The sequence below is a fragment of the Panulirus ornatus genome, chromosome 31 (assembly GCF_036320965.1).
Source record: "Panulirus ornatus isolate Po-2019 chromosome 31, ASM3632096v1, whole genome shotgun sequence".
Lineage (NCBI taxonomy): Eukaryota > Metazoa > Arthropoda > Malacostraca > Decapoda > Palinuridae > Panulirus > Panulirus ornatus.
In genome coordinates, this window is record NC_092254.1 from 8,233,037 (window position 1) to 8,255,736 (window position 22,700).

The 22,700-nt window shown below is 45.5% G+C and overlaps 2 protein-coding genes across 3 annotated transcripts in view; one reads left to right on the plus strand and one right to left on the minus strand.

Annotated features, from left to right (window-relative positions):
• The first annotated feature begins 2,406 nt into the window (after positions 1–2,406).
• Positions 2,407–22,700, plus strand: part of LOC139758805 (uncharacterized) — a 150,848-nt gene continuing 130,554 nt past the window's right edge. Inside the window, exons 1-2 of the mRNA XM_071680624.1 lie at positions 2,407–2,884; positions 7,491–7,530. Of these exons, the coding sequence (XP_071536725.1) occupies positions 2,826–2,884; positions 7,491–7,530 (99 nt within the window). The 5' untranslated portion in view covers positions 2,407–2,825. The remainder of the gene's footprint in view (positions 2,885–7,490; positions 7,531–22,700) is intronic.
• LOC139758873 (perlucin-like protein) lies at positions 18,586–22,271 on the minus strand. 2 transcript variants are annotated; one of them, XM_071680738.1, is made up of 4 exons: positions 22,176–22,271; positions 21,939–21,998; positions 20,062–20,232; positions 18,586–19,035 (listed from the first exon to the last, which is right to left on the minus strand). In XM_071680738.1, the coding sequence occupies exons 1-4, from the start codon at positions 22,210–22,212 to the stop codon at positions 18,755–18,757; spliced, it is 549 nt and encodes a 182-aa protein (XP_071536839.1). In that variant the 5' UTR covers positions 22,213–22,271; the 3' UTR covers positions 18,586–18,754. The 2 variants fall into 2 exon arrangements, with proteins under 2 accessions (XP_071536839.1, XP_071536840.1); XM_071680739.1 differs by having other exon boundaries at positions 22,111–22,228.

Sequence of the window (22,700 nt, forward strand, 5' to 3'; positions counted from 1 at the left end):
TGAACGAAAGTGACTTATAGATCGTGAGGTTATGGCAGTATAGAAACAATGCCGAGATAGATGATAGAAATGTATTTGCGTCATACTATAGTAATTGGTGAGGTTTGAACTTTGTACGTGCTTAACACACACACACACACACACACACACACACACACACACACACACACACACACAGGTTGATGGCCGCTGGCCAGGCATGGAGGCTGGACAGGGCAATTAAGAGTATGACAACCGCTGGTACACTTGGCCAGCCGAGCTCGGGGGGGGGGAGAACCTCCGCTCCCTCCCTCCTCCCTCTTTCTATCTTTGTTTTTTACACCGTAGGGAGAGAGAGAGAGAGAGAGAGAGAGAGAGAGAGAGAGAGGGAGAGAGAGAGAGAGAGAGAGAGATACTGTTCTTGTTCGGCTCTGACCTACGTAGCCTACCACAAACAACCTCTTCACCCTTTTTTTTTTTTTCTTTTTATCAGAAACATAAATAATCCGTAAACTTCACATTGCGTTCACGTGACCATTGCTTTACCTTTATCAAAATCTTTACTCTTATAAATACAAGTGTCACTGTTCCTCACATCATACCGCTGCCTGTATGAAACATAATTACTGTATAAAGTCTATTTTTCGTTCGAACATTTTTTTTGCCGTTAGGAACAGGTCTGTAATAGATGTATGTATGTTGGATCTAATGTCTATTTACAGTATAGGAATCTCAAGTCAGATTGGTCGATTGATTATATGGTCATTAATCCTAATAACTGCTCAGGGTCATTATCAATAAGGACATTGACATCGGGTTATAACTTACCATTCATAAAAGGAAAACATCTTCAGGTGTTGAAGACGATCACACACACACACACTTGCCCCTCACTGACTCTATGGTCCTTGTTGAAGCCACAGCACTCACCTTATGTCAACATTATGAATACGAAAGATGCCTCCATGTCCCTAGTTAACCAGAGCGGGTACTGATAGGTTTTATTCTCTTCAAGAACACGGAGGATTATAGGCCCCTGGAAATCGACATATATATGTGTCATATAATGCCTTTATGTATGCATGTGTCCAATAACACCTGTATACATCATGTGTTCTATACTGTCTGTATGTAACTATGTGTTCTATAATGTCTATATGTATCTGTTCATATAATGCCTTTATGTATGCATGTGTCCAATAACACCTACATACATCATGTGTTCTATACTGTCTGTATGTAACTATGTGTTCTATAATGTCTATATGTATCTATGTATCCACGAATCATGTATATCTCCTTGACTAAATGTATACACCGACGTGTGTGTGTGTATAAGTGGCAAGATCCTGGGTGACTGATGTGTTGTCTCAAGCAGGCGTTGCTTCACCATGAGGTTACAGACGAATACAATGCGAGCCTCAAACACGGAGGTACAACGCTCGGGTTCATGTGAAGGTATGACATTTGACCTGACCCTTAAGAGCTATGTAGGTTCGACGATTAGGTAATCACACCCTCCCCCTCCCCCCTAGGGTCGTGCCACCGGGCTCAAGAGTCGTACCGTCGTGTACAAGAGTTGTACTGTCGTGTACAAGGGTCGTGCCTTCGTGTACAAGGGTCATATTGTCGTGTTCGACTCGTACCGTCGTGTTCAAGAGTCGCACCGTCGTGTACAAGGGTCGTACCTTCATGTACAAGGGTCGTACCGTCGTGTAGAAGGCTCGTACCGTCGTATTCAAGAGTCGTACACAAATTTTAGGCCGTGGGCGAACCTTGATATCAATAACGTTGAATCGTGACCATACAGTTTTATATAATTGATATATAACAAAGCGAATAACCAGAGTGAGCTGGCAGTCGCAAGCGAAACTGAGATCCGATGACAAATATAAACAAGACGAAGCGTGGCTAACCTTGTGTTTTCTTGCCAGCTCCGTCCTTATCTGATAACACCTGCTGCTTCTTATCATCACGTTCGTGGCATTGTCGTCACTCGTCCCTTTGCTGGAGAATAGAATAACCCCCCGAAATACTTATTTAATAAGTGGGCTAACGAGAGGGAGATGTAAGAGAATGGTTTAGTTGAGGGAAGTGGAGGGTGGAGAGAGGGTGAGAGAGAGAGAGAGACTGAACAATTCTCTTTCGTCTGAAACAGTGCTACCTTGTTGTTGGCTCGTATGCGCTCGATGCCATATAATAAATATCAAATCGAATTTTAATAAGTAGATTAAGAGTCTATTTCATACCCGGTAATGTAGATAAGTCAAGATACATTTTTGCCTTCGTGAGGATGTTGCTAAAGTGTGGGTGTTTGGAGGGCACACGAGAGGTTGAATTTATAAACGAGTTGGTTGTGTTGGCAAGACTGAGCCAATGGTCGAGGAAAGATAGCGGGCAGTCGGTTAGTCCACTATGGTCTGTGTGCACTGATTGACGATCCTGGTTCCTCTTCCTCCTCCTCGAGGAAATTCTGCGTAAAGCAACGACAGAGAGAGAGAGAGTGCAGAGAGGGACACTGATAGTGCAGAACGAACGAGTGACATGAAATGGTATAGGAGTGAAGGCTCAACACCCCGTTTTCTGTGTTGGGACGGTGGCACCAGGCTTCGAAAATGAGCGAGTCTGACGTGTGTTGTGGGAAGACTCAAGTGGCTGAAGTTTGAGTGGTGCTGACTTAAGTTGTTATAACCAAGTTGATTTATAACGAATCGGTGATACATAATTACGTTATATAGATTCGTTGTCGGGAGTATTCGCCGGCAACCTAAGTTACTTCGTCATAAGTACAGTGTGCTGGACCAGGATGATGCAATTGTTTATGTGAAGCGTCGGTAGAGGATGGGATGTGGGTATATCCTGGCGAGTCTAATTGCAAGATGAGGATCAACATCTACGTCTTAATGTAAGTTGATTAAGATCCTACCCTCTGGGTCAGTATTGTGGGGTCACATTATATACCTACGAGCCAGAGAAACAGCCGTAATGGCTGTAACCCCATTGTTTACCAATTGGCAGTTTCGTCCTTTTGCTATAGATTCCGCATTGAAAACTCTGATCTCAGGAGGATATGTAGCATACGCCTCCTTGCTCTTGTGATGAGATGAAGCTATGATTGTTGTTGTCTCGATCCGAATGTTTGCAAGTAGTAGATATGTTGAGGTTATGGAAATGACGTCATCTTGAGTAGTTAGAGCATTCGAATGTGTTCTGAACATACGGAGGCACACACACACACACACACACACACACACTTATCACCCTGCACCCCCAAGACAGCTTCACCTAGACGCTTCGCGTCTCAACACAAGACTTACTTCACCTTAGACCCCCAACCTTAATGCCCTTGTCACCCTGGTATAGCCTGCTTGCCACACACACCCTAGCAACGCCATAGACACTCTGCTCTCCACCGTAACGCTGACATATCCGTCACCCTCAACCACCAGCAGTGGATCTGTCACTTCCTACAGTAACACATCCGTCACCTTACATACCACTGTAATGATAACAACACTTGGCGTCACCCTGTAATGCCAACACTCCCGGGTCTCTCTCTCTCACCTTGCATCACAACACTGTGCCACACACTACACCCTCACAATATCAAATCTGTCACTCTATATCCCGCCACATCTGTCCGCCACCTTAGCATAGTTGCGTGTGTCTTTCTATGTTCCACTGATGCCACACCTGTTATCCTACCATCACAACACTGCTGGGCCTTTCATCCTACATACCTGTCATGTATATCACAACACTGTTACGCTTCGCCATAATCGTCATTACCGTCTGGTATGTTACCATAGGGTCTACAGCTGTCATATCTGTTGTATGCCACCTAACACAGCCATACCCGAACACAGTCACACCTGCTGCATTATAACCTGACATAGCCACACCTGAACATATTCACACGTGTTGTCTAACACATTCACATCTATTGTCTAACACAGCCACACCTGTTACCTTACAAATGAACATAGCCACACCTAATGCCTTACCTAACACAACCACACCTGTTACCTTACAACCCGACATAAACACCCTCTGTCACCTTACAACCTAATATAACCACAAATGTCACAACATCAAACAACCATATCTGATACCTTACAACTTAAGTCACATTTTTCACCTTTCAACCCCATACTAACACCAGTTAGGACCTAACACAGCTGCTCCTTTTGCCTTATAACCCATCACAACCACACGAACTTAACAAAGCTACACATGCTCCATTACATCGTAACACAACCACACTTGTCGTCACACTGTACCTCAAAGGTGCCACACCTACCACCGAACAACACATCACTACCACACCTACGAGTTTACACCCAGTAGCCACATGTGTAACACAACCCAGCCACACCACTCAGCCACAACTTGTCCTGCTTCCCACCTGTGTCACAGCAGGAGGAAGGTGTAGGTGCCGCGGGGGGGAAGCCAACGCGTCCTATCCTCAAATCCTATTGTCAGTTAATGAAATCTTGGCCCAATTCGGAATTCAATCCTATTTGGCTGAGAAAAAGGGATAGAAGGCCTTATTGGATCGTGGGTCCTATCTGTACGCTACAGCCAGACCCTCCCTTCGTTCTCACCACCATAAAGTTCGCGACTTTATAGATGGGTAGAAATATCACATAGAGTTGAGGCTCGGGACGGTATGTCCCCTGGGAGACGCCTGGTGTCGGGCTCAGCTGGATGTGGGATGTGCATATATTTATTCTGACTGTGCCTCGAGGTGGGATGTGTGTGTGTGTATATACATGTATATACTTTGGGGCGCTTGGAAGTGAGGATGTGTATATATTCAGTCTGTGAGAATGTGGTTTAGTTGAATATGTTTTAAGAAACACGTATGTGAAATTGGTCTTCTTTTTTTTTGTAATTGAGGTGGATGAATGTCACTGAATCATTCATGTACCTCTGTAACATAACGAGATGAGGTTTAAAGAGACGTACTGACTGTAATTTGAAATACTGATCAAGTTCTTAAGGATGGCGGTACGACCCTTGAGTACGATAGATCATGCTATATACGAAGGGTCGCAATATCGCACTCAAGGGTCGTACCGTCGTATTCAAGGGTCGTATCGTCGCAGTCAAGGGTCGTATCGTCGTACTCAAGGGTCGTACTAGCATGCGTAAGAGATTAAGGGAGTAGATCCAGGGGACTAGAAAACATTCTGTAAAGTGTGGCTTTAGATGCGTAGAGAAGCTGAGGAGGGAGTGAGACGTGGATTTTGACCAAGAGAATGGTAGCGGTGAGTGTGGCTGCTTCATTGTGTACGAGGTGGTCCTGTGAACTAGGCGGTGTGCACGTACAGAGAAGATGGAGCTGAATAGAGTTATGATATACCTGCTGTTATGAATGGATATGCTGAATTGAGTATGACATCCTTGTTATCAATGGATACGTTGGATGAAGTATAACTATTGTTATAAATGGATATGTTGGATTGTGTGAAATTACTCTTGTTATGAATGAACGTGTAGAGTATGCCATCTTTTCTTTTTTTTTGGATATTTATAGCAAGTAGGTAGCATGAAGCAAGATTCCTTAAGGTTGAATGAGTCTACCATATAATGTGATGTTAATGTTAACATTATTTTGTCGATGAATAAGGACTGAGAGTTTGAACGAGGAAGCACAGCACTATATAGGTTAAGAAAATGATTGGAAGCGTAGATTGATGGACGGATTTTATTTGTGTGTGTTTATGACGTCGAAGTGTGACAAAGAGAGGTCAAGTGTTGAGATAAAGGAAATAAAAGTAATGATTATTCAAGGTTATCAAAAATATCCGGAAGTGTAAGATAAAGAATGAGAAAAGGAAGAAGAGAGCGGGAGAGTAAATGAGAAAGTTTGGATGGGGTCGATTTTCTCCCGAGTACAAATGAAGAAGGAAAAAGGAACGTCTTTGAAGGAATTGATTTAGACTGTCATACGATATTTGGATCAACTTGGGACTAGATGATGAGTGATGAAAGACACCATCATCATCAAACTTGAAGTTATTGAGTATTATGTGTGTTATCTCTCCCTATTATTTGCTTCTCTTCCCTCAGTGGCTACCGTACTGGTGAGGCACACGTACGCTAGTTTGAGTCTAATGGCTGATGTAAATACTTTTATGAAAGCTCTCTTATTCATGGACGTAAATATGCACCTTTATTCTCCCCGTTCTTCCCCATTTAGCATTCGTCTACTCTGTCCCTCACTTTCCTCCACTACTCTTTTCTTCTCTTACATCATCTTCATTTCTGTTCCATGTCCCTTCTTTACTCCCACCTCTCTACTCGTTCCATTTCCCCTTCCATCTCCACCTTTTCTTCCTTCCCTTTTCACCTCTAATCCGCCCTCTCCTTTTCACTTCCCCTGTCTGCACTAATCTCCCTCTCTCACGTACGTTTTCCTTTTAACCCTTTCTTTCGCCCTCCTTACCTAGCGAAAACATCCTGTTTCCCTCCGTCTGCATAGATTACGAAGTCGGGACATTATCACTACCTCCAGCAGGTAGCCTTATCATCAACCATCAGGTTTTACTGTCATTTGCTACGCTCACATAGACTCATGTACCGTACCACAGCTTATCCTTCTGTTCCTCCATCCTCTCTCCATCTATATAAATGAGGACTTTTAACAAGGTACCATCCAGCAGATAACCTCGTCATGAACCACATGTCTTCTGTTATCCTGGCTTTCCATGTGTAGTCTACCAGCAGATACCCTTCTCATAGACCATCAGGTCTTCTGTTGATCTGGCTTTCCCATGTGTAGTCTACCAGCAGATACCCTTCTCATAGACCATCAGGTCTTCTGTTTATCTGGCTTTCCCATGTACCTTCCCTTTCCCTACCACTTCCCATGACTTACTACATCATCACATTTTGTGACAGACTTTGATCTTGAGTCCTGCGAGGCCCAGGACCCGCCGACACAAGTTCTGGATGCTCATTTAAGAGTAGTCTTCGTAGTGAGTCCACTACGAGCGGAGCTAATTGGTTTTCTACGCCCTGCCAACTTCTCTTCGTCTGCTGATCCGTTACCAATTACTGGAACGTCTCCGTTACAGCAGAGATCGTGGGGAGGAGGGTTTAGAAGCTGCGGGTGTAGCGGTTAGCATCCATGTTACTCACTGGTTAACTTCTGGGTTGATCTGGGATTTATCTTAGTTCGTTTCAAAGGCGAACCCGTTAGTTCACTAGACACGATCAGGCTAGTTTGGTGCACTGCGTGATATGGAGTATAAATGGTGTGGTCTTCGAGGGTTTTCTACTCCCAAACACACACACACACAACACACACACACACACACACACACACACACACACACACACACACAGCCCAGGCTGGAAATCCAGGACTTTCTTAGACTTTCACACGATGCATCCCATATGTACTGTAATGGCTACAGGCAATGTGTTGAATTACTGTACTTGTTATCATTATTCTCTTGTTGTTGTTGTGGTTGTTAATGTCATTGTTTTTTTTTTCTCCCCAGGTTGCTTGCTGTGGTGGCCAGGGCTGTGGCGGACGCGAAGGTACGTGGATGGATACTACTGTTTGTTCCTATCTTCTGATGCTGGGGGGGTGTTCGACCAGGGAGTTGTGGTGTTTATAGGCCCGGAGGCCTTGCGGGCGTGGCAGGAAGACCGTGTTGGTACGAGACTAGTGGGCGTGGCACGAGGAATTGATGGGCGTGGTACTATGGAATGGTGGGTGTGGTACCGTACCACTGGTATGGGGGAGTGATGGGCGTGGCACGGTAGGCTGGTGGGCGTGGCACGGGGAATGGTAGGCGTGGCGCGAGAGACCCGTGGTCTTTGATGTGACGGACTAGTAGGCGTGGCACAAGATAGTGATATATATATATGGCATGGGGGACTAGTAGGCGTGGTATAAGTCTCGAGTGGGCGTGGCATATCAAACACTGGTTAGCCTGGCATAGGAACTAGCAGACGTGGCATGGTGGACTAGTAGGCGTGGCACGGAGGGCTGGACTCTGGGCGTGGCGGTGTGTGTGTGTATCCAGCAGTCAGTGATGTACGTAGTGCATAGTGAGCTTGGGAGAGTCCTCACCAGAGGGCCTGGCAGTGGATCTTTAAAAACTATGTTGTCACTTTTACCCCCAAGGAGGACGGGGTGAGCTGTGGGGGGGGGTGAGCTGTGGCTAGACTGTGGCAAACGATGATCCCTGATAGTCGAGCACCCCCTTCAAACATCCAGAGATTTTGACCCTTACGAGCCGTTCCGGATACCTCCCGCTGGCGTGAATGTCTTAAAATGTGGTTTGCGAATCTGGCCATTAATTTTCCACCTCACGGATATGCTAATTATGAGGCAGATAGGTTTCTTTTTTTTTCATAAGGTCCACGAACGTCAGTGGTACAGTGAGGAATGACTACTGTAAGGGAGATGAGGTTTTTTTTTTTTAAAGCACTATCATGCCGCCCAGGACTTTGATTTGACCCCTCCTCCCCGTTCACCCTCCCCTGGGCCATTTGACCCTCCTCCCCGTCCACCCTCCCCTGGGCCATTTGACCCCCTCCTCCTCCTCCCCTGGGCCATTTGACCCCTCTTCCTCCTCCTCTGGGCCACCAATCATGCGACGGTGACGACTAAATTGATAACAAACGAACGCATGACTGGTGGGGGGGGGGGGGGGGGGGGGGGGGTGTCAGCCTGACACACACACACACACACACACACACACACACACACACACACACACACACACCCCACGCCACCCCACCTGGGCGGCTATGAACAGGTGTTCTACACGAAGACAAAGTGATGAACTACTTTTCTTTGAACATTCGAGGATATCAGTCATTAGCTTCATGACTGTGAAGAGGTATTGTGTTGCCTTATTACAGATCAATTGAGACTTGAGGTCAGAGAGATGGTTAAAGACGTGTAGCCCTCGAAGCTTACCCCCTCCCTGGCTTACAAGTTTGGTGCCTTAGCAAGCAATTTGAGGGGAAAATGTGGCCACGCTGGCGGATCCAGACATCAGCACAAATTCGGGACTGGGTGTGAGCGGAGTGGCCTCTAACGAGCCAATTAGTGTCGCACCGCCAAATGACCCGGTCAATCAGGCCATAGGAGGTGGCTCCCTTGGGCCACTCTCAACGCTAAGCGTTCTTTATGAATCCCTGCTCAGGCCACTCCTCCTCCTCTCTCTCTCTCTCTCTCTCTCTCTCTTCTCCCGCCCTTACCCGGGAGAATCGTAAGTAATGATTATGATAATTATTGTAAATGACCCAAGGGTAGCACCGTTGTGCTTAACGATCGTACCACTGTGCTGTAGGATGGTATCATTATCCTTAATGAAGGATAGATGAATATCCTGAAAAGTACCAATTTTACCTTTGGTCTTAGAACCGGGCTATGGGGATACAGACTAGCCTCGGCGAACTGATCAGAAGGTGAAAAACATCGACACGAGAGGCGTGGCAAACCCCAGGTGCTGTCTGATTACCCGCTCTGAGTGACCAGCCACCTTGACGTCTTCACGAAGAACCATAGACACAAGTTAGATCATATTCATGACTTGATTCATCCTTGGATCTGAGGTGACAGAATGATTAGAGAAGAACCGTGGTGTCGATTCATCACTTGATTTCATGAATAGTAGATAGTAGGTTAATTCTTCTAAAATCATTTTAATATTTTCTTGTACCAGGCTTTCCATTGTCTTCCAATCGTCGTTACAACATCAGCTGTAGCTGAATGGGTTGGAATTGCGTTGTTGTATGTTCTACAGTGTCTGCGAAGCAGACTTCTACATCCTCACTTAACTCTCAGTCTTTGCATAGCTTCCTCGTAACTTTTCGTATTGCAACCACTAACACACACAGGTTGACAATGTGTTCTGAGATTGGACGGAGAGGGTGGAGTGAACGATGGAGAAACTGTAGACAGAGTAATACGTGATGTGGGTGTATTATGGCGTGTGTGAATGTGCTGTAGGGTATGAATACATAGTGCCTTGTTTTTTTGTTTTTTTTTTGACGAAGCTGTTTTCAGCCACAGCTTCGCATCCGACGTGCAGTCAATATCAACCAAGTTGTTTCTTCCAGCAAGTTGCTGTCTTAACAAGATCATTGTATCCACCACAGTCTTAGGTATTTCTCTATTGCATATCGGTTGTTGACATGATGCACCCTCCAGTAAACTGGAATAAGCAGTGTAACTTGGCTATTACTGCTAACTTAGATTTAACACATTATTGATAGTAATTAACAGCATATCTTAGGTTATTACCGTTAACCTAAAGTAGACTTGTTAAGAGATATAACAGTTTACTTTGGTTTGCTGCCAGTAACATAGATGAAATTACGCCAACATATACCTTAGTGAACAGTGTATCTTGGTTTACCCCTGCTAGCCTAAACATACATAAACCAGAGTAAACAGTGTGACCTGGTTTACTTACTGGTGCTTTAAAAAGTCTATTGACGTAAACATCATCAACAAAAAGATAAGAAAAAAAAAAGAGTTTGGTGTTTGGTAACATTCTCATTAATTTTCCTTGTTTTTGCTACCAAAACATTTTTTGGAAAACTTCAATCCCCCCTCTTTCCTTCCCGTCCCCTCCCCCGTTTTCTTTTTTTTTTTACTTCACAAATGATTAATTATGTAGTAATCTCCATGAAAAATTATCGCGTCATAATCTTCGTACATTATGCTATTGTTGGTCGATAATTATTCATAACGCTTTGTCAAGATGTCATGTTATGTATGTAAGAGACATGAGTCATCTACATGATTCTCTTCGTTTTGTCATCTCAATTTCCTAGTCATTAGTAGAAGCCCAATTAACACAGACACAGACAGACAGACAGACGCACACGATTAGGTTAGTCTTGATATATATATATATATATATATATATATATATATATATATATATATATATATATATATATATATATATATATATATATATATATATATATATATATATATATATATATATATATATACACACACACGTCGTGAAACCAAGCGAAGCCACAAAAGAAATCCATTAGTCTGGACTTGGGAGGGGTGTATTCTGGGCGTTGCCCAGAATACACCCCTCCCTCCAACGAACAGCCATCATTTTTCACAACCACACACTTTGATTTATGTTTCCAGTCTTCTTGGTTTGGGGCCAAGTGTGGTGTTGTGTGTGTGTGTGTGTGGGGGGGGGGGGGTCTAGGTCGTGAGATAGACGGAAGGAGGCGCTGGTTGTAGATAGAGGAGGGGGGGGGGGTTGGAAGTGGTGGGTTGTGTCTCCTGTATGGGGACTAGAAGATGTGAGTGGGATTACTTTAAGTCGATTAAGTTAGGGGGAACATTATCCGTGGAAAATGGGAAGTGTGTAATTAGGTGTACAGTGGGTGGAGAGAGAGAGAGAGAGAGAGAGTGAGAGAGAGAGAGAGAGAGAGAGAGAGAGAGAGAGAGAGAGAGAGAGAGAGAGAGAGAGAGAGAGACGGAGTGTGAGAGTAGAGTGGTGTTTCAGGCAGGCAAAGAGAGGGTTGGGCAACACGTGTTCAGTATAGGGTTATCCCACATTCTGGCAATCGTTCCAAGATTTCATTTAAGAAACGTGTGTACGTAGACCCTTGACCCTTAACGCTCCGTGCTAGTCTCTCCCTTGCTTCCCCCCAGGCACCTCCTCACCGTCCCCCTTGCCCTCCTCGTTGTCCAAGACTGTGTGGAGGTGAGAGGCACACACACACATCCGCTGGTGACTCCCCGTCGTCAGCATGTCTGGAGCCTCTGGCGCTACAGGCAGCCCCCAAGTCCCGGGCCCTTGTGCACGGAGACACGTCCATCCACAACATTTGCAATTCAAACTGTGTCTGTGACGTCCCGAGGCCCACCGCTGGTAGGAGGAGGAGGAGGAGGAGGAGGAGGAAGGGGCCGAACTCCCCGCCTGTTGTGTACCCTTAATACTCCGGAAATGCATAGAAATGAGTAGTTATCGTAGGTATCCCGGGGTTCTTGTTCGTCCGAATCCCATGGTTATGGTGGGATCAGGACCATCATGGGTCTCGTGTGTCCGGCTCTCACAGAGGCGGGCCCAAGACAGTTTGATTTCATTGTGGAATGGATGGATCCCACCACCGCATTCTCGTCTGGCCCGTGTGTGTGTGTGTGTGTGTGTGTGTGTGTGTGTGTGTGTGTTCGCTCTCCTCCCAGGATGAACGTCCTAGAAATGAGATGGAAGGAAGTTTTTATGTTGTATTCAATCTATCTCTATGTTATGAATGTTCCAATGGCCTCTCCCCCGTGTTTCAAGTCTAGTTCTCTATCGGCACGACAACACGTGGAAGTCTTGGGAAAAATTTTGCCTCTGAATTTAAAAGGTGTTATTAGTGAGATGTGTGTGTGTGTGTGTGTGTGTGTGTGAGGGGGGGGGGGGATGAACACACGGGACCCAAGACTGTTCAACACACTGCCTGCAGTCATCACAAACACTGTGGGTTATACAGTGGAGGGACGGTTTCGCAGTCTCTTAGGGATGTATGGACCTGGGAGGTGAGTAAGTTCTTTGCAGATGACCCAGCTCTAGTGGCGGAAGCAAGTGAGAAACTGCATAAGCTGGTGTCCAAGTTTTGGGGAGAGTGTGAAAGGAGAAAGCCGAGAACAAATGTAGATAAAAGTACTATTATAAAGTTTGATAGGAGAGAAAGGCAGGTTGGTTGGACTGTGAGTTTAAAAGGACAAGATCTGGAGGAAGTGGAATGTTTTAGTTACTGAGGAGTGGACTTTAGGGTGACTGGAACCACGGAAGCAGGAGCAAGCCATAGGGTGGGTGAGGGAGCCGAAGTCCTTTATGCAGAAGGGTGTGTGGAAAGAAAAATCACATGCATATGAGCAAATATGGGCATGTCTGATGGTAAAGTAGTCCCAACGGTGTTTTAGTTTGGACGTGAGGGGTAGGGCATATCTAGTAAAACGGTACCAGAAGACAGAGAACGTGTTGGAAATTAGAAATGTCTTGAGGACAAAAATTTGATGCGAGGACGATTGAAAGGGTAAGAAGTTTATACTGACAACTTTTTAGAAAACGTGAGGATCGGGAGGACCCAGGTCGGCAGTGGTGTACAGTTTCTACCAGGGTGTCCGCCAGCCATACCCATGTTTCTGCCGTCATCATCCTAGGTTCCCCCAAATCCTGGATTTTTCCCTCGCCATTCTCGGGAATGTTTGCGCAGTTGATTTGATGCGATTCAGAACGGTAGCCAGCAGGAGATGACTTCTGCCGGTTGCCTGGGAGGAGGAAGATGCTCCAGCACATCCCCCCACTTTCCCCCCCTTTTGCCAGGGAGGTGGGAGGAGAGGAGACGCAAACTCTCCCACATTTACATGCGGGAGAGGCAGACATCGCCCCCTATCCCTTCCTCCCCACCTTTACCAGGACGAGGTCTGCTAGTGTTGTGGGTTGAGGCTAACACCAAGCTCTCCCACCGTCCTGGGGAGGAGGAAAACACCCCTACTAGGACAAGCCTCCCCAGTGTCCTGGGGAGGAGGAAAACACCCCTACTAGGACAAGCCTCCCCAGTGTCCTGGGGAGGAGGAAAACACCCCTACTAGGACAAGCCTCCCCAGTGTCCTGGGGAGGAGGAAAGCACCCCTACTAGGACAAGCCTCCCTAGTGTCCTGGGGAGGAGGAAAACACCCCTACTAGGACAAGCCTCCCCAGTGTCCTGGGGAGGAGGAAAGCACCCCTACTAGGACAAGCCTCCCTAGTGTCCTGGGGAGGAGGAAAACACCCCTACTAGGACAAGCCTCCCTAGTGTCCTGGGGAGGAGGAAAATACCTCTGGGGGAGGCTAACACCCCTCCTCCTCCCCTAGCAGGACTATAATCTCCCAGTCTTCCTCGTATGCCACATTCCTTCGTAGAGAACCGAGCTGGAAAGTGAGGAACCATGCCACCGTCTTCATCCTCATCCTCCCCCGCACCCTGACGTAATCACCACTCACGTACCACATAAGATTGTCACGCGTTATCTTTGGAAAGAAAATATGATCTTGACCCATCTTTGATATCGTGGCAGAAGAGGGAGATATCACACACACACACACACACACACACACACACACACACACACACACACACACTTCACACAGACGGAAATCTAAAAAAATTTGGCAGCTCAAATTACTCCTGTTTTTCGATATTTTATTACATATTTTCACTTTGATCCTTAATGATGTGGAGTTCTTCACTCGCTTTCCCGTAATGGAAGGACGTTTTTCCCTTGCCTTTCGCGTCGGAAGTGAATATAAAGTAATCGCTCGGAACCATGGAACCACAAGGACCAATATCCAGCCTTCTTTCAGGCGTTTACGACCCAATAGAAGATTCCTTCAACTTTAACGAGCCCTGCGCGAGATTCCTGACTCCCGAGGTAACTACCCATTAACCAGGTTTACGACCTGAAGGCTACCAGTCATCGAGAACCAGCAACGACCCCCCCGGGCCGCCAATCAGCAGGCTTTAGGCGAAATGGTAGACAGCCAATCACATGACGCCGTTACATTGGGACTACGTAGTACTACCTGTTACATGGTAATGGTGTATGGGGGATTAATAGACAGTTACATGACACTGTTGCATGGTGATTAGCACAGCCAGTTACGTGACACTGTTACATGGGGACTGATACAGTCAGTCATATAACACTGTTATATGGGGATTAATACAGTCACATGACACTGTTACATGGGGTTAATACAGCCAGTTACATGATGGTTATATGGGGATTAATACAGCCAGTTACGTACTGTTACATGTGGATTAGTCAGCCAATCACTTGACGCTCTAACATGCGGATTAGTCAGCCAGCCAGTCAGTGGAAGTTACAAGAAGTGGATGTCACCCAATCACCTTGTGTTACCTGGGGAGAATGTCACCCAATCACCTTGTGTTGCCTGGGGAGAATGTCACCCAATCACCTTGTGTTGCCTGGGGAGAATGTCACCCAATCACCTTGTGTTACCTGGGGAGAATGTCACCCAATCACCTTGTGTTGCCTGGGGAGAATGTCACCCAATCACCTTGTGTTGCCTGGGGAGAATGTCACCCAATCACCTTGTGTTGCCTGGGGAGAATGTCACCCAATCACCTTGTGTTGCCTGGGGAGAATGTCACCCAATCACCTTGTGTTGCCTGGGGAGAATGTCACCCAATCACCTTGTGTTGCCTGGGGAGAATGTCACCTAATCACCTTGTGTTGCCTGGGGAGAATGTCACCCAATCACCTTGTGTTGCCTGGGGAGAATGTCACCCAATCACCTTGTGTTGCCTGGGGAGAAAATGTCACCCAATCACCTTGTGTTACCTGGGGAGAATGTCACCCAATCACCTTGTGTTGCCTGGGGAGAATGTCACCCAATCACCTTGTGTTGCCTGGGGAGAATGTCACCCAATCACCTTGTGTTGCCTGGGGAGAATGTCACCCAATCACCTTGTGTTGCCTGGGGAGAATGTCACCCAATCACCTTGTGTTGCCTGGGGAGAATGTCACCCAATCACCTTGTGTTGCCTGGGGAGAATGTCACCCAATCACCTTGTGTTGCCTGGGGAGAAAATGTCACCCAATCACCTTGTGTTACCTGGGGAGAATGTCACCCAATCACCTTGTGTTACCTGGGGAGAATGTCACCCAATCACCTTGTGTTGCCTGGGGAGAATGTCACCCAATCACCTTGTGTTGCCTGGGGAGAAAATGTCACCCAATCGGTGGGATTGATGTGAATCATCTTAGCAACACCCCCGAGTGTTGTACACCAGCCTGGACACCATGATCTGTCCCTTGGTCTCCCAGACTATTGCTACCCGACGTTCGCATATCGTGCACGTCACACTTAAAACATTGTGTAAGATTTGAATGCCGAACTCCACTGCTGAAATGATCCGAAGCTCTTGAATTTAAATGTCTACGACGCGTTGAATGTAAAGGCCTATGTTGCGTAGTTTGAATGCCTACGAAGTGTCTAATGTAAGTGCCTACGACCCGTAGAGTTTAAATGCCTACGACGTGTAGAGTTTAAATGCCTGCGACGCATAGAGTTTAAATCGCCGAGACACGTCGTTTTTTTTCCTTACATAAACCAAGCGCTCAGACATTAAATGTCTGAGACGCGTCATCTGAATGCTTGAGGCGCGTTGAAAACAATGTCTTAAGACGCGTCGAGTTCACACCCATTCAACTCGCCAAATTCAAATATCAGTAACGCGCCGAGTGTAAGTGTCTGTGATCTTAGTTTAAATGTCTAGGACTCAGAGTTACGTCCACGATACACTGAGTTACGTCTACGATACACTGAGTTACGTCTGCGGTACACTGAGTTACGTCTGCGGTACACTGAGTTACGTCTACGATACACTGAGTTACGTCTACGATACGCTGAGTTACGTCTACGATACACTGAGTTACGTCTAGGATAGACTGAGATACGTCTGCGATACACTGAGTTACGTCTACGATGCACTGAGTTACGTCTACGATACACTGAGTTACGTTTACGATGCACTGAATTACGTCTACGATACTCTGAGTTACGTCTACGATACACTGAGTTTCTTATTTAGTAAGGGAACTGCCTCGCCAATTTCCCGATGATTCTGAAAGACAATTTAGAAAACCACGAAAAAAAACCCTTACACAGAATCAAACGATCGGCATTTAAACGCCAGGATGCGTTCATTCCCGTTGAAAAAACTCGCAGCGAATTTCCATATTTAGGGATTACGAAATTTAAGCAAGGTCTTAAATTCAATTTGGGAGAATAACCCTTCCCTTTAGAGCAGTTAAGGGGATAGTCAGCACGCACGAAGTCACTCTCCAACCAATTTTGGAATGTAGATCTCTTGTCATATTGGACAATCGCGGCCAGGAAATTACTGCCAGACCCTGAATGGGGAAGGGGGTAGGGGATGTGTGGCAGGGGGGGTGGGTGAAGCGCCACGGCTTAGGACAGGGCTAAACCACTTTGTCATTTAGGTTTGCCCTCTCACTGTACGGGTGACTCTCGGTGGACCGTCTTACGTCAAAGGGATGGGATGTTTTGGCGTGCGTGCGTGAGTGCAGTGTTAGTAGGGTGGTAGGTAGGCTCGGCTATAGGAACAAAGCGAGGTGTTTGGTGAGTCTGCTGGTGGATGTGATGCTGCAGGTAGTGCCTCGGTGTTTACTGATGATTTAACCTCCGTTGCAGTCGTACGACCCTTGAGCACGATGGTACGACCCTTGAGCACGATGGTACGACCCTTGAGCACTATGGTACGACCCTTGAGCACGATGGTACGACCCTTGAGGGTGGTATGACCCTTGAGCACGATAGTACGACCCTTGAGCACAATGGTTCGAGCCTTGAGCACGATGGTACGACCCTTGAGCACGATGGTACGACCCCTGAGCACAGTGTTACGACCCTTGAGCATGATGGTGCGGTGCTCCGGTGTGATAACATGGCCTTTGACCTGATCCGTGTTTGTACCGTTTCCTTCATTAATTCAATTAACCATATGCTAGTACGTAACACCTCAGGTGAACAGACGAATATAAATAACCGAATATTAATTTACGTGCCATATATATAATTCCCTTTTCCTCACTCATCATGACAGTGTTGGTCATTCGCTAAAATCATCAGTTGTGCGAGTCTGATATCAAAGAATAGGAGGAGCAAAGCTAAGCCCAAATGAATTTGGATTGTTGTTCTGTACTGATCTTGGTTATAAAAATGTACCTGGTTATTACACAGTGCTTAAAAAAGGCAAGTTGGTAATGTGGAGTCCATTGTGTATTAAGAATTTTTGCCGCTTCGTACTTTGAAGTTTCTCTGTTGGCGCTGCCGGACTCTGCCTGCACGTGGTTCCGAGTGAAAGTCCTCCTTTGGCAAAGGGCGTATGTATCATTATCAAATGGACGAAAAGGAGCATAATCTCGTCAAGGGACTTGTCACACCGAAGGAGACCATGATTTCCCTGCTGCTGATTGGGATGCAAGGTCGGAGCTGGAGGAAGCCCCCATATAAGGTGCTGGAGTTATTTGATTGAAGAGAAAAATGTTCTGTTTGAGATGTGTATGTGTTCTGCTAAGGTCTGCATGTTAAGAAGCTGATAGTTTTGTTCTTCACTAACCATCGTGGAAGATGATAATGAGAAGTACTCTGATAGCATTTAGTACGAGTAAAGACAATGCAATTATATGTTTGAACATTCAGTAACATTCTCTTGATGCTTTTTCTTGTCAATTAAGTAATTTTGATAGATTGCCTTGAGACTAGAATTGGGAAACTCCTTCAAAACCATATACTTTAGAGATATCTCTAATATTATTACGGAGCATTTAGAGATATCTCTAATATTATTACGGAGCATATAGAGATATTACGGAGCATTTAGAGATATCTCTAATATTATTACGGAGCATTTAGAGATATCTCTAATAGTATAACGTATCACTTGAGTGAATCGCCAGTATTTTCTCGGTTCCACAGACTCAGTAGATATTCCGGTTATTCTCACAGTCTCGGTGATTCAACAGATGTGTTGCAATCATCCCCCACAGTTCGCATGACTCAGGAAAGGTTCACTGTCTTATTATTTATTGAGAAGATCAAGGTTGTAATGAATGAACGTTCGGTCTTGGTGTATTAGCTCCTTGGGTCCTGGATGAGACCGGACCAGCCCTCACTGTATGGCTGGAGCTGTGATACTCACTTCAGGCCACAATTACCGAAGGAACACAGGTTCTGCCCTACAAGGCGGTCGTAGTTTGATAGTCTTTGCTGCGGTACTCGCAGAGAGGAGAGTAGTAGTCGTTACTACACGGACAGTCGTGGAAGAAGTACAGATATTGGTCAATCAGGCAGCCACAGTTCTCCACAGTACCACGCCGAGGTTCCTGGACGATGGGTCTTTCCGGCAGATATCCCCAGAAGGGCGTCCCCATCCTGACGCTCGTCCCATCGCGCCAGCGCCAGTCTCCCTCGTGCCCCTCGTCGGACGCCCCCATCCAGTACCCTTTCGTGGCCATTTCTGTAGAAGGAAACGCACAGCTTTAGTGTCACATGTTGTGGGTTCGATACAAATAAGATATTGCTTATTTTTGAGGGAGTTGCAATGACCAGTTGTTGGTACACATGGTATTGTAGTGATCTACAGCTTATTCTAATGTACAGTTGTTGATCTGTGGCTGACGGAATGTACATTTGTTGATCTGTGGCCAATTCAAGGTGTTGATCTGTGGCCAACTGAATGCATGTGTTGATCTGTGGCCAACTGAATGTACAGGTGTTGATCTGTGGCCAACTGAATGTACAAGTGTTGATCTGTGGCCAACTGAATGTATAGGTGTTGATCTGTGGCCAACTGAATATATAGGTGTTGATCTGTGGCCTACTGAATATATAGGTGTTGATTTGTGGCCAACGCAATGTACAGGTGTTGATCTGTGGCCAAAGGCTACACAGTATATACGTATGTGATGGAGTAACTTGCCGGGAATCATTACGTCCCCTGGTAATGGTGGGGGCATTTTAGTAGCCAGCGGTAGTCCATACAAGGACGAACCAGTCATTTTATAACCGGAGCAACTGCTCAAGAAATGAGGGCATCTCGCGGAGTTGAACAATAGTTTCGTCGCTTCAAAGGTGACGCTGGTGTTCTTACAGTCATCTTCGGCGAGGCTGTACCATTGTCCGTTGACGGAAGGGAGTACAGTCTCGTCAAAGGACATCTTACTGGAAAGGAGCCCCTGCTACTGGAAGGAGCGCAGTCTCCCAGTTGCGGGAGCGCCAGTCTGCAGTAAACTGATTTCCAATTTACCTCTAACGAAACAGGTGAAAATTGCTCTTATCATTCCTCTATTCACTGTTTAGACTTCTCTAAATATTGATAAAGGAGACGTATAGAAAACTCACATGACACTCTACAGGAAATTCTCCCTGGTAATGTTTAACAGATGCAAGAACTACGAACATCTGAAGATCAATAAACAATAAACCCCCTCCCTCTCCCACCTTATCACACGTGAAAACATAAACACGGGAGTAAACTACTGACGGTGTTCTCGTATATGGTCGACGATGTCTGCCATGAAGATTCCCGTGTCGATCTTGGCGAGGTTGCCGTGTAGGCTCTCACACAAGGCCTGAGTCTGGTGCCAGGTACCTGTAGCTAGGGGGTCGAAGAAGAGACATCGGCCGCTCACACGCACATACGGGATGGGACATGCTGTTGGTTGTGGCAGGAGACAAGAGATTATCATTACTGATCCACAGTGTAGTGATTTGAGGGGAAAAACGCATTCTTCATAACTCATAGTAAAGAAATAACGAATAATTATCTTTGGTAAAATATTTAGTCCATGTGAAGAGGTTTTAAGATATAAAGTTTGGGAAGATGTTTATTAATTCTATGAGTTATAAAGAGAAAATTGATAATGATTAAGTACTTGAAAAGCTAACACTGTTATCTTTCCTGAGATTATGCGTTTTTCACAAATGTTACAATTATATTTTCTCCCACCAACGAAAAATGTAATTTTTTATTGCATTAAGTTTCCCATTAATGGTTGAAATGACCCTGAATTGCATTTAAACCAATGGTTTTCGTTTTTGTCACAGTGTGACCAGAATTTTTCCATACAAAGGTTGTGGGACGTAAATTTGAAAATGTCGACAAACGCTGCGTTGGAGAACTTGATGAAAGAAAATGAGGCTTGGTATCAAGGGGAACTATAGTAAACCGGTCTCGACCTGGATTTTTATTCTTATTATAAAGACTCCAATACGCTCGTTATTTTTTTTTTTTTGTGTGTGTGTGTGTGTGTGTGTGTATATATATATATATATATATATATATATATATATATATATATATATATATATATATATATATATGATGGTTAGTAGGGGAAAGAGAAGTTGAGTGAAGTCAAAAGTGAGAACTGAATATTGTGAGAGTGTACGACTATATATGATGTGGGCTAACTGGTGTGTATTGGATGGCCGTGTGTGTGTGTGTGTGTGTGTGTGTGCGTGTGTGTAGAATGATGCTGTGTGTTGGTTTAGTAAGGTAAGTATCTAGGTGTGTTAAGAACTATTCATTGAATAAATAGGTGGATGATCTGAGCTCTCTCAGAGCCTGGAGGCTCCGTGGGAAGAATGTACGCTCAGTGTTTTTGTTGCTGTCGAGTTCTTAAAGCTGCCTGAAATTTATGTCCTCGTTGTCCTGAAGTTTCTAACCCCCCTTTTTTTTTTTGTCCTACTTCTCATCAGCATTTACCATTCGGTTTTACGCTAAGTCTTACATTATAGCGTTCAGTAGGTGTGTAGTATGGATTATTTTCAATAACGAATCACAGGGCATTACTTTGCAGCCTTTCATAGCATTGTAACACGTCAGTAAGGGGTAGAGTGAGTGGAAATTAGGGATTTTTTTTTTCATATTAGGATCACAGCTTTGACTATAGGTTAGTCTTTTGTTTTTTCAGACGGTGCCAGAGTCTATAGTAGCTGTACCAAGGCTGCTTTACTATGCACAATTCGGTAATACGATCAGACCTTGTGATGATATTTGGTTAAACAAAGCCCTTCCTTTCACCAAATTCAAAACATGATCCCAGACCTACATTGAAATAGCATTTGCAGTTAGCACGACAGACACGGAGGGGTTTATATTGTAGAATATAAACCCCTAGAATGAAAAAAGGTGGTGTAAGCACACAAGGAGAAAATACCTCGACCATCTGGGTCTCCAGATCTTCAACACTGTGCCCGCCGTCATCAGAAACACTGTGGCATGCACGAGGGGGATTTCGAAGCACATCTTGGCTGTAGGGGCACAAGGACCTCCTGACGCCTCGTATATGAAGCACAGCGGGAAATGAAGAAACATATGGAACCTTTTAACCCCCTGGATTTTTAGCTATGCCTTACCTTCCAGCGTGGTGGGGGTCGAAGCAGTGGCCCAGGCTTCCAGATGACACGCCACCATCACTGCCAAGAGGACAACGACACAGGTTTACATCATGATGAACACACATGACCCATGTTCTATATCAGTCTCGTTCGAGGACATTGTGGTACCAAGCGTTAATTAATGTGTCACCTGATTGTAAGTAGTTCGGATATGATCTCCGGTCTCTTCAACAGCTTAATTGAACTTGAACTAACCAGAGAGATGACAGGTGATGAAGTAGTACTTCTTCATTGTAGAGGAACGCGAGGACTTGTGTGTAGATGGACGCGTCACACTCGGCCTTATGTACTCGTTCCAAACTGAAAGTGGGGGAAAAAATATGACGGGGTTACTTCCTGGTTACATTGAGGTCAGTGGCTGGAGATAAAGCTGGCTGTGAGGTGACAGCTGAGAAGCGGTTCTTGGAAGCGGCTGTTATCTTCTCACGGGTTGCAAAGTGTTGCTCACTCTTTTCTTTGCAACTAGAGGGAAGTGAGTAGCTGAAGAATAAACAATAAGGGTTGACGATATTTGTCTGGGAGTTGTTTATATCAAGTGTGTGTGTGTGTGTGTGTGTGTGTGTGTGTGTGTGTCGCGAGGGGAGAATAACAACACAGGTTACAGGTCCGTCAGCTGTGTTCACCTCTATCCGCCTCCTCCTCCTCCTCCCCCACGCTCCTGCTGATCTGCCCTGATGAGACAAGCGTCACAACGCTCTTGGCACACATTTCCACCGTGAA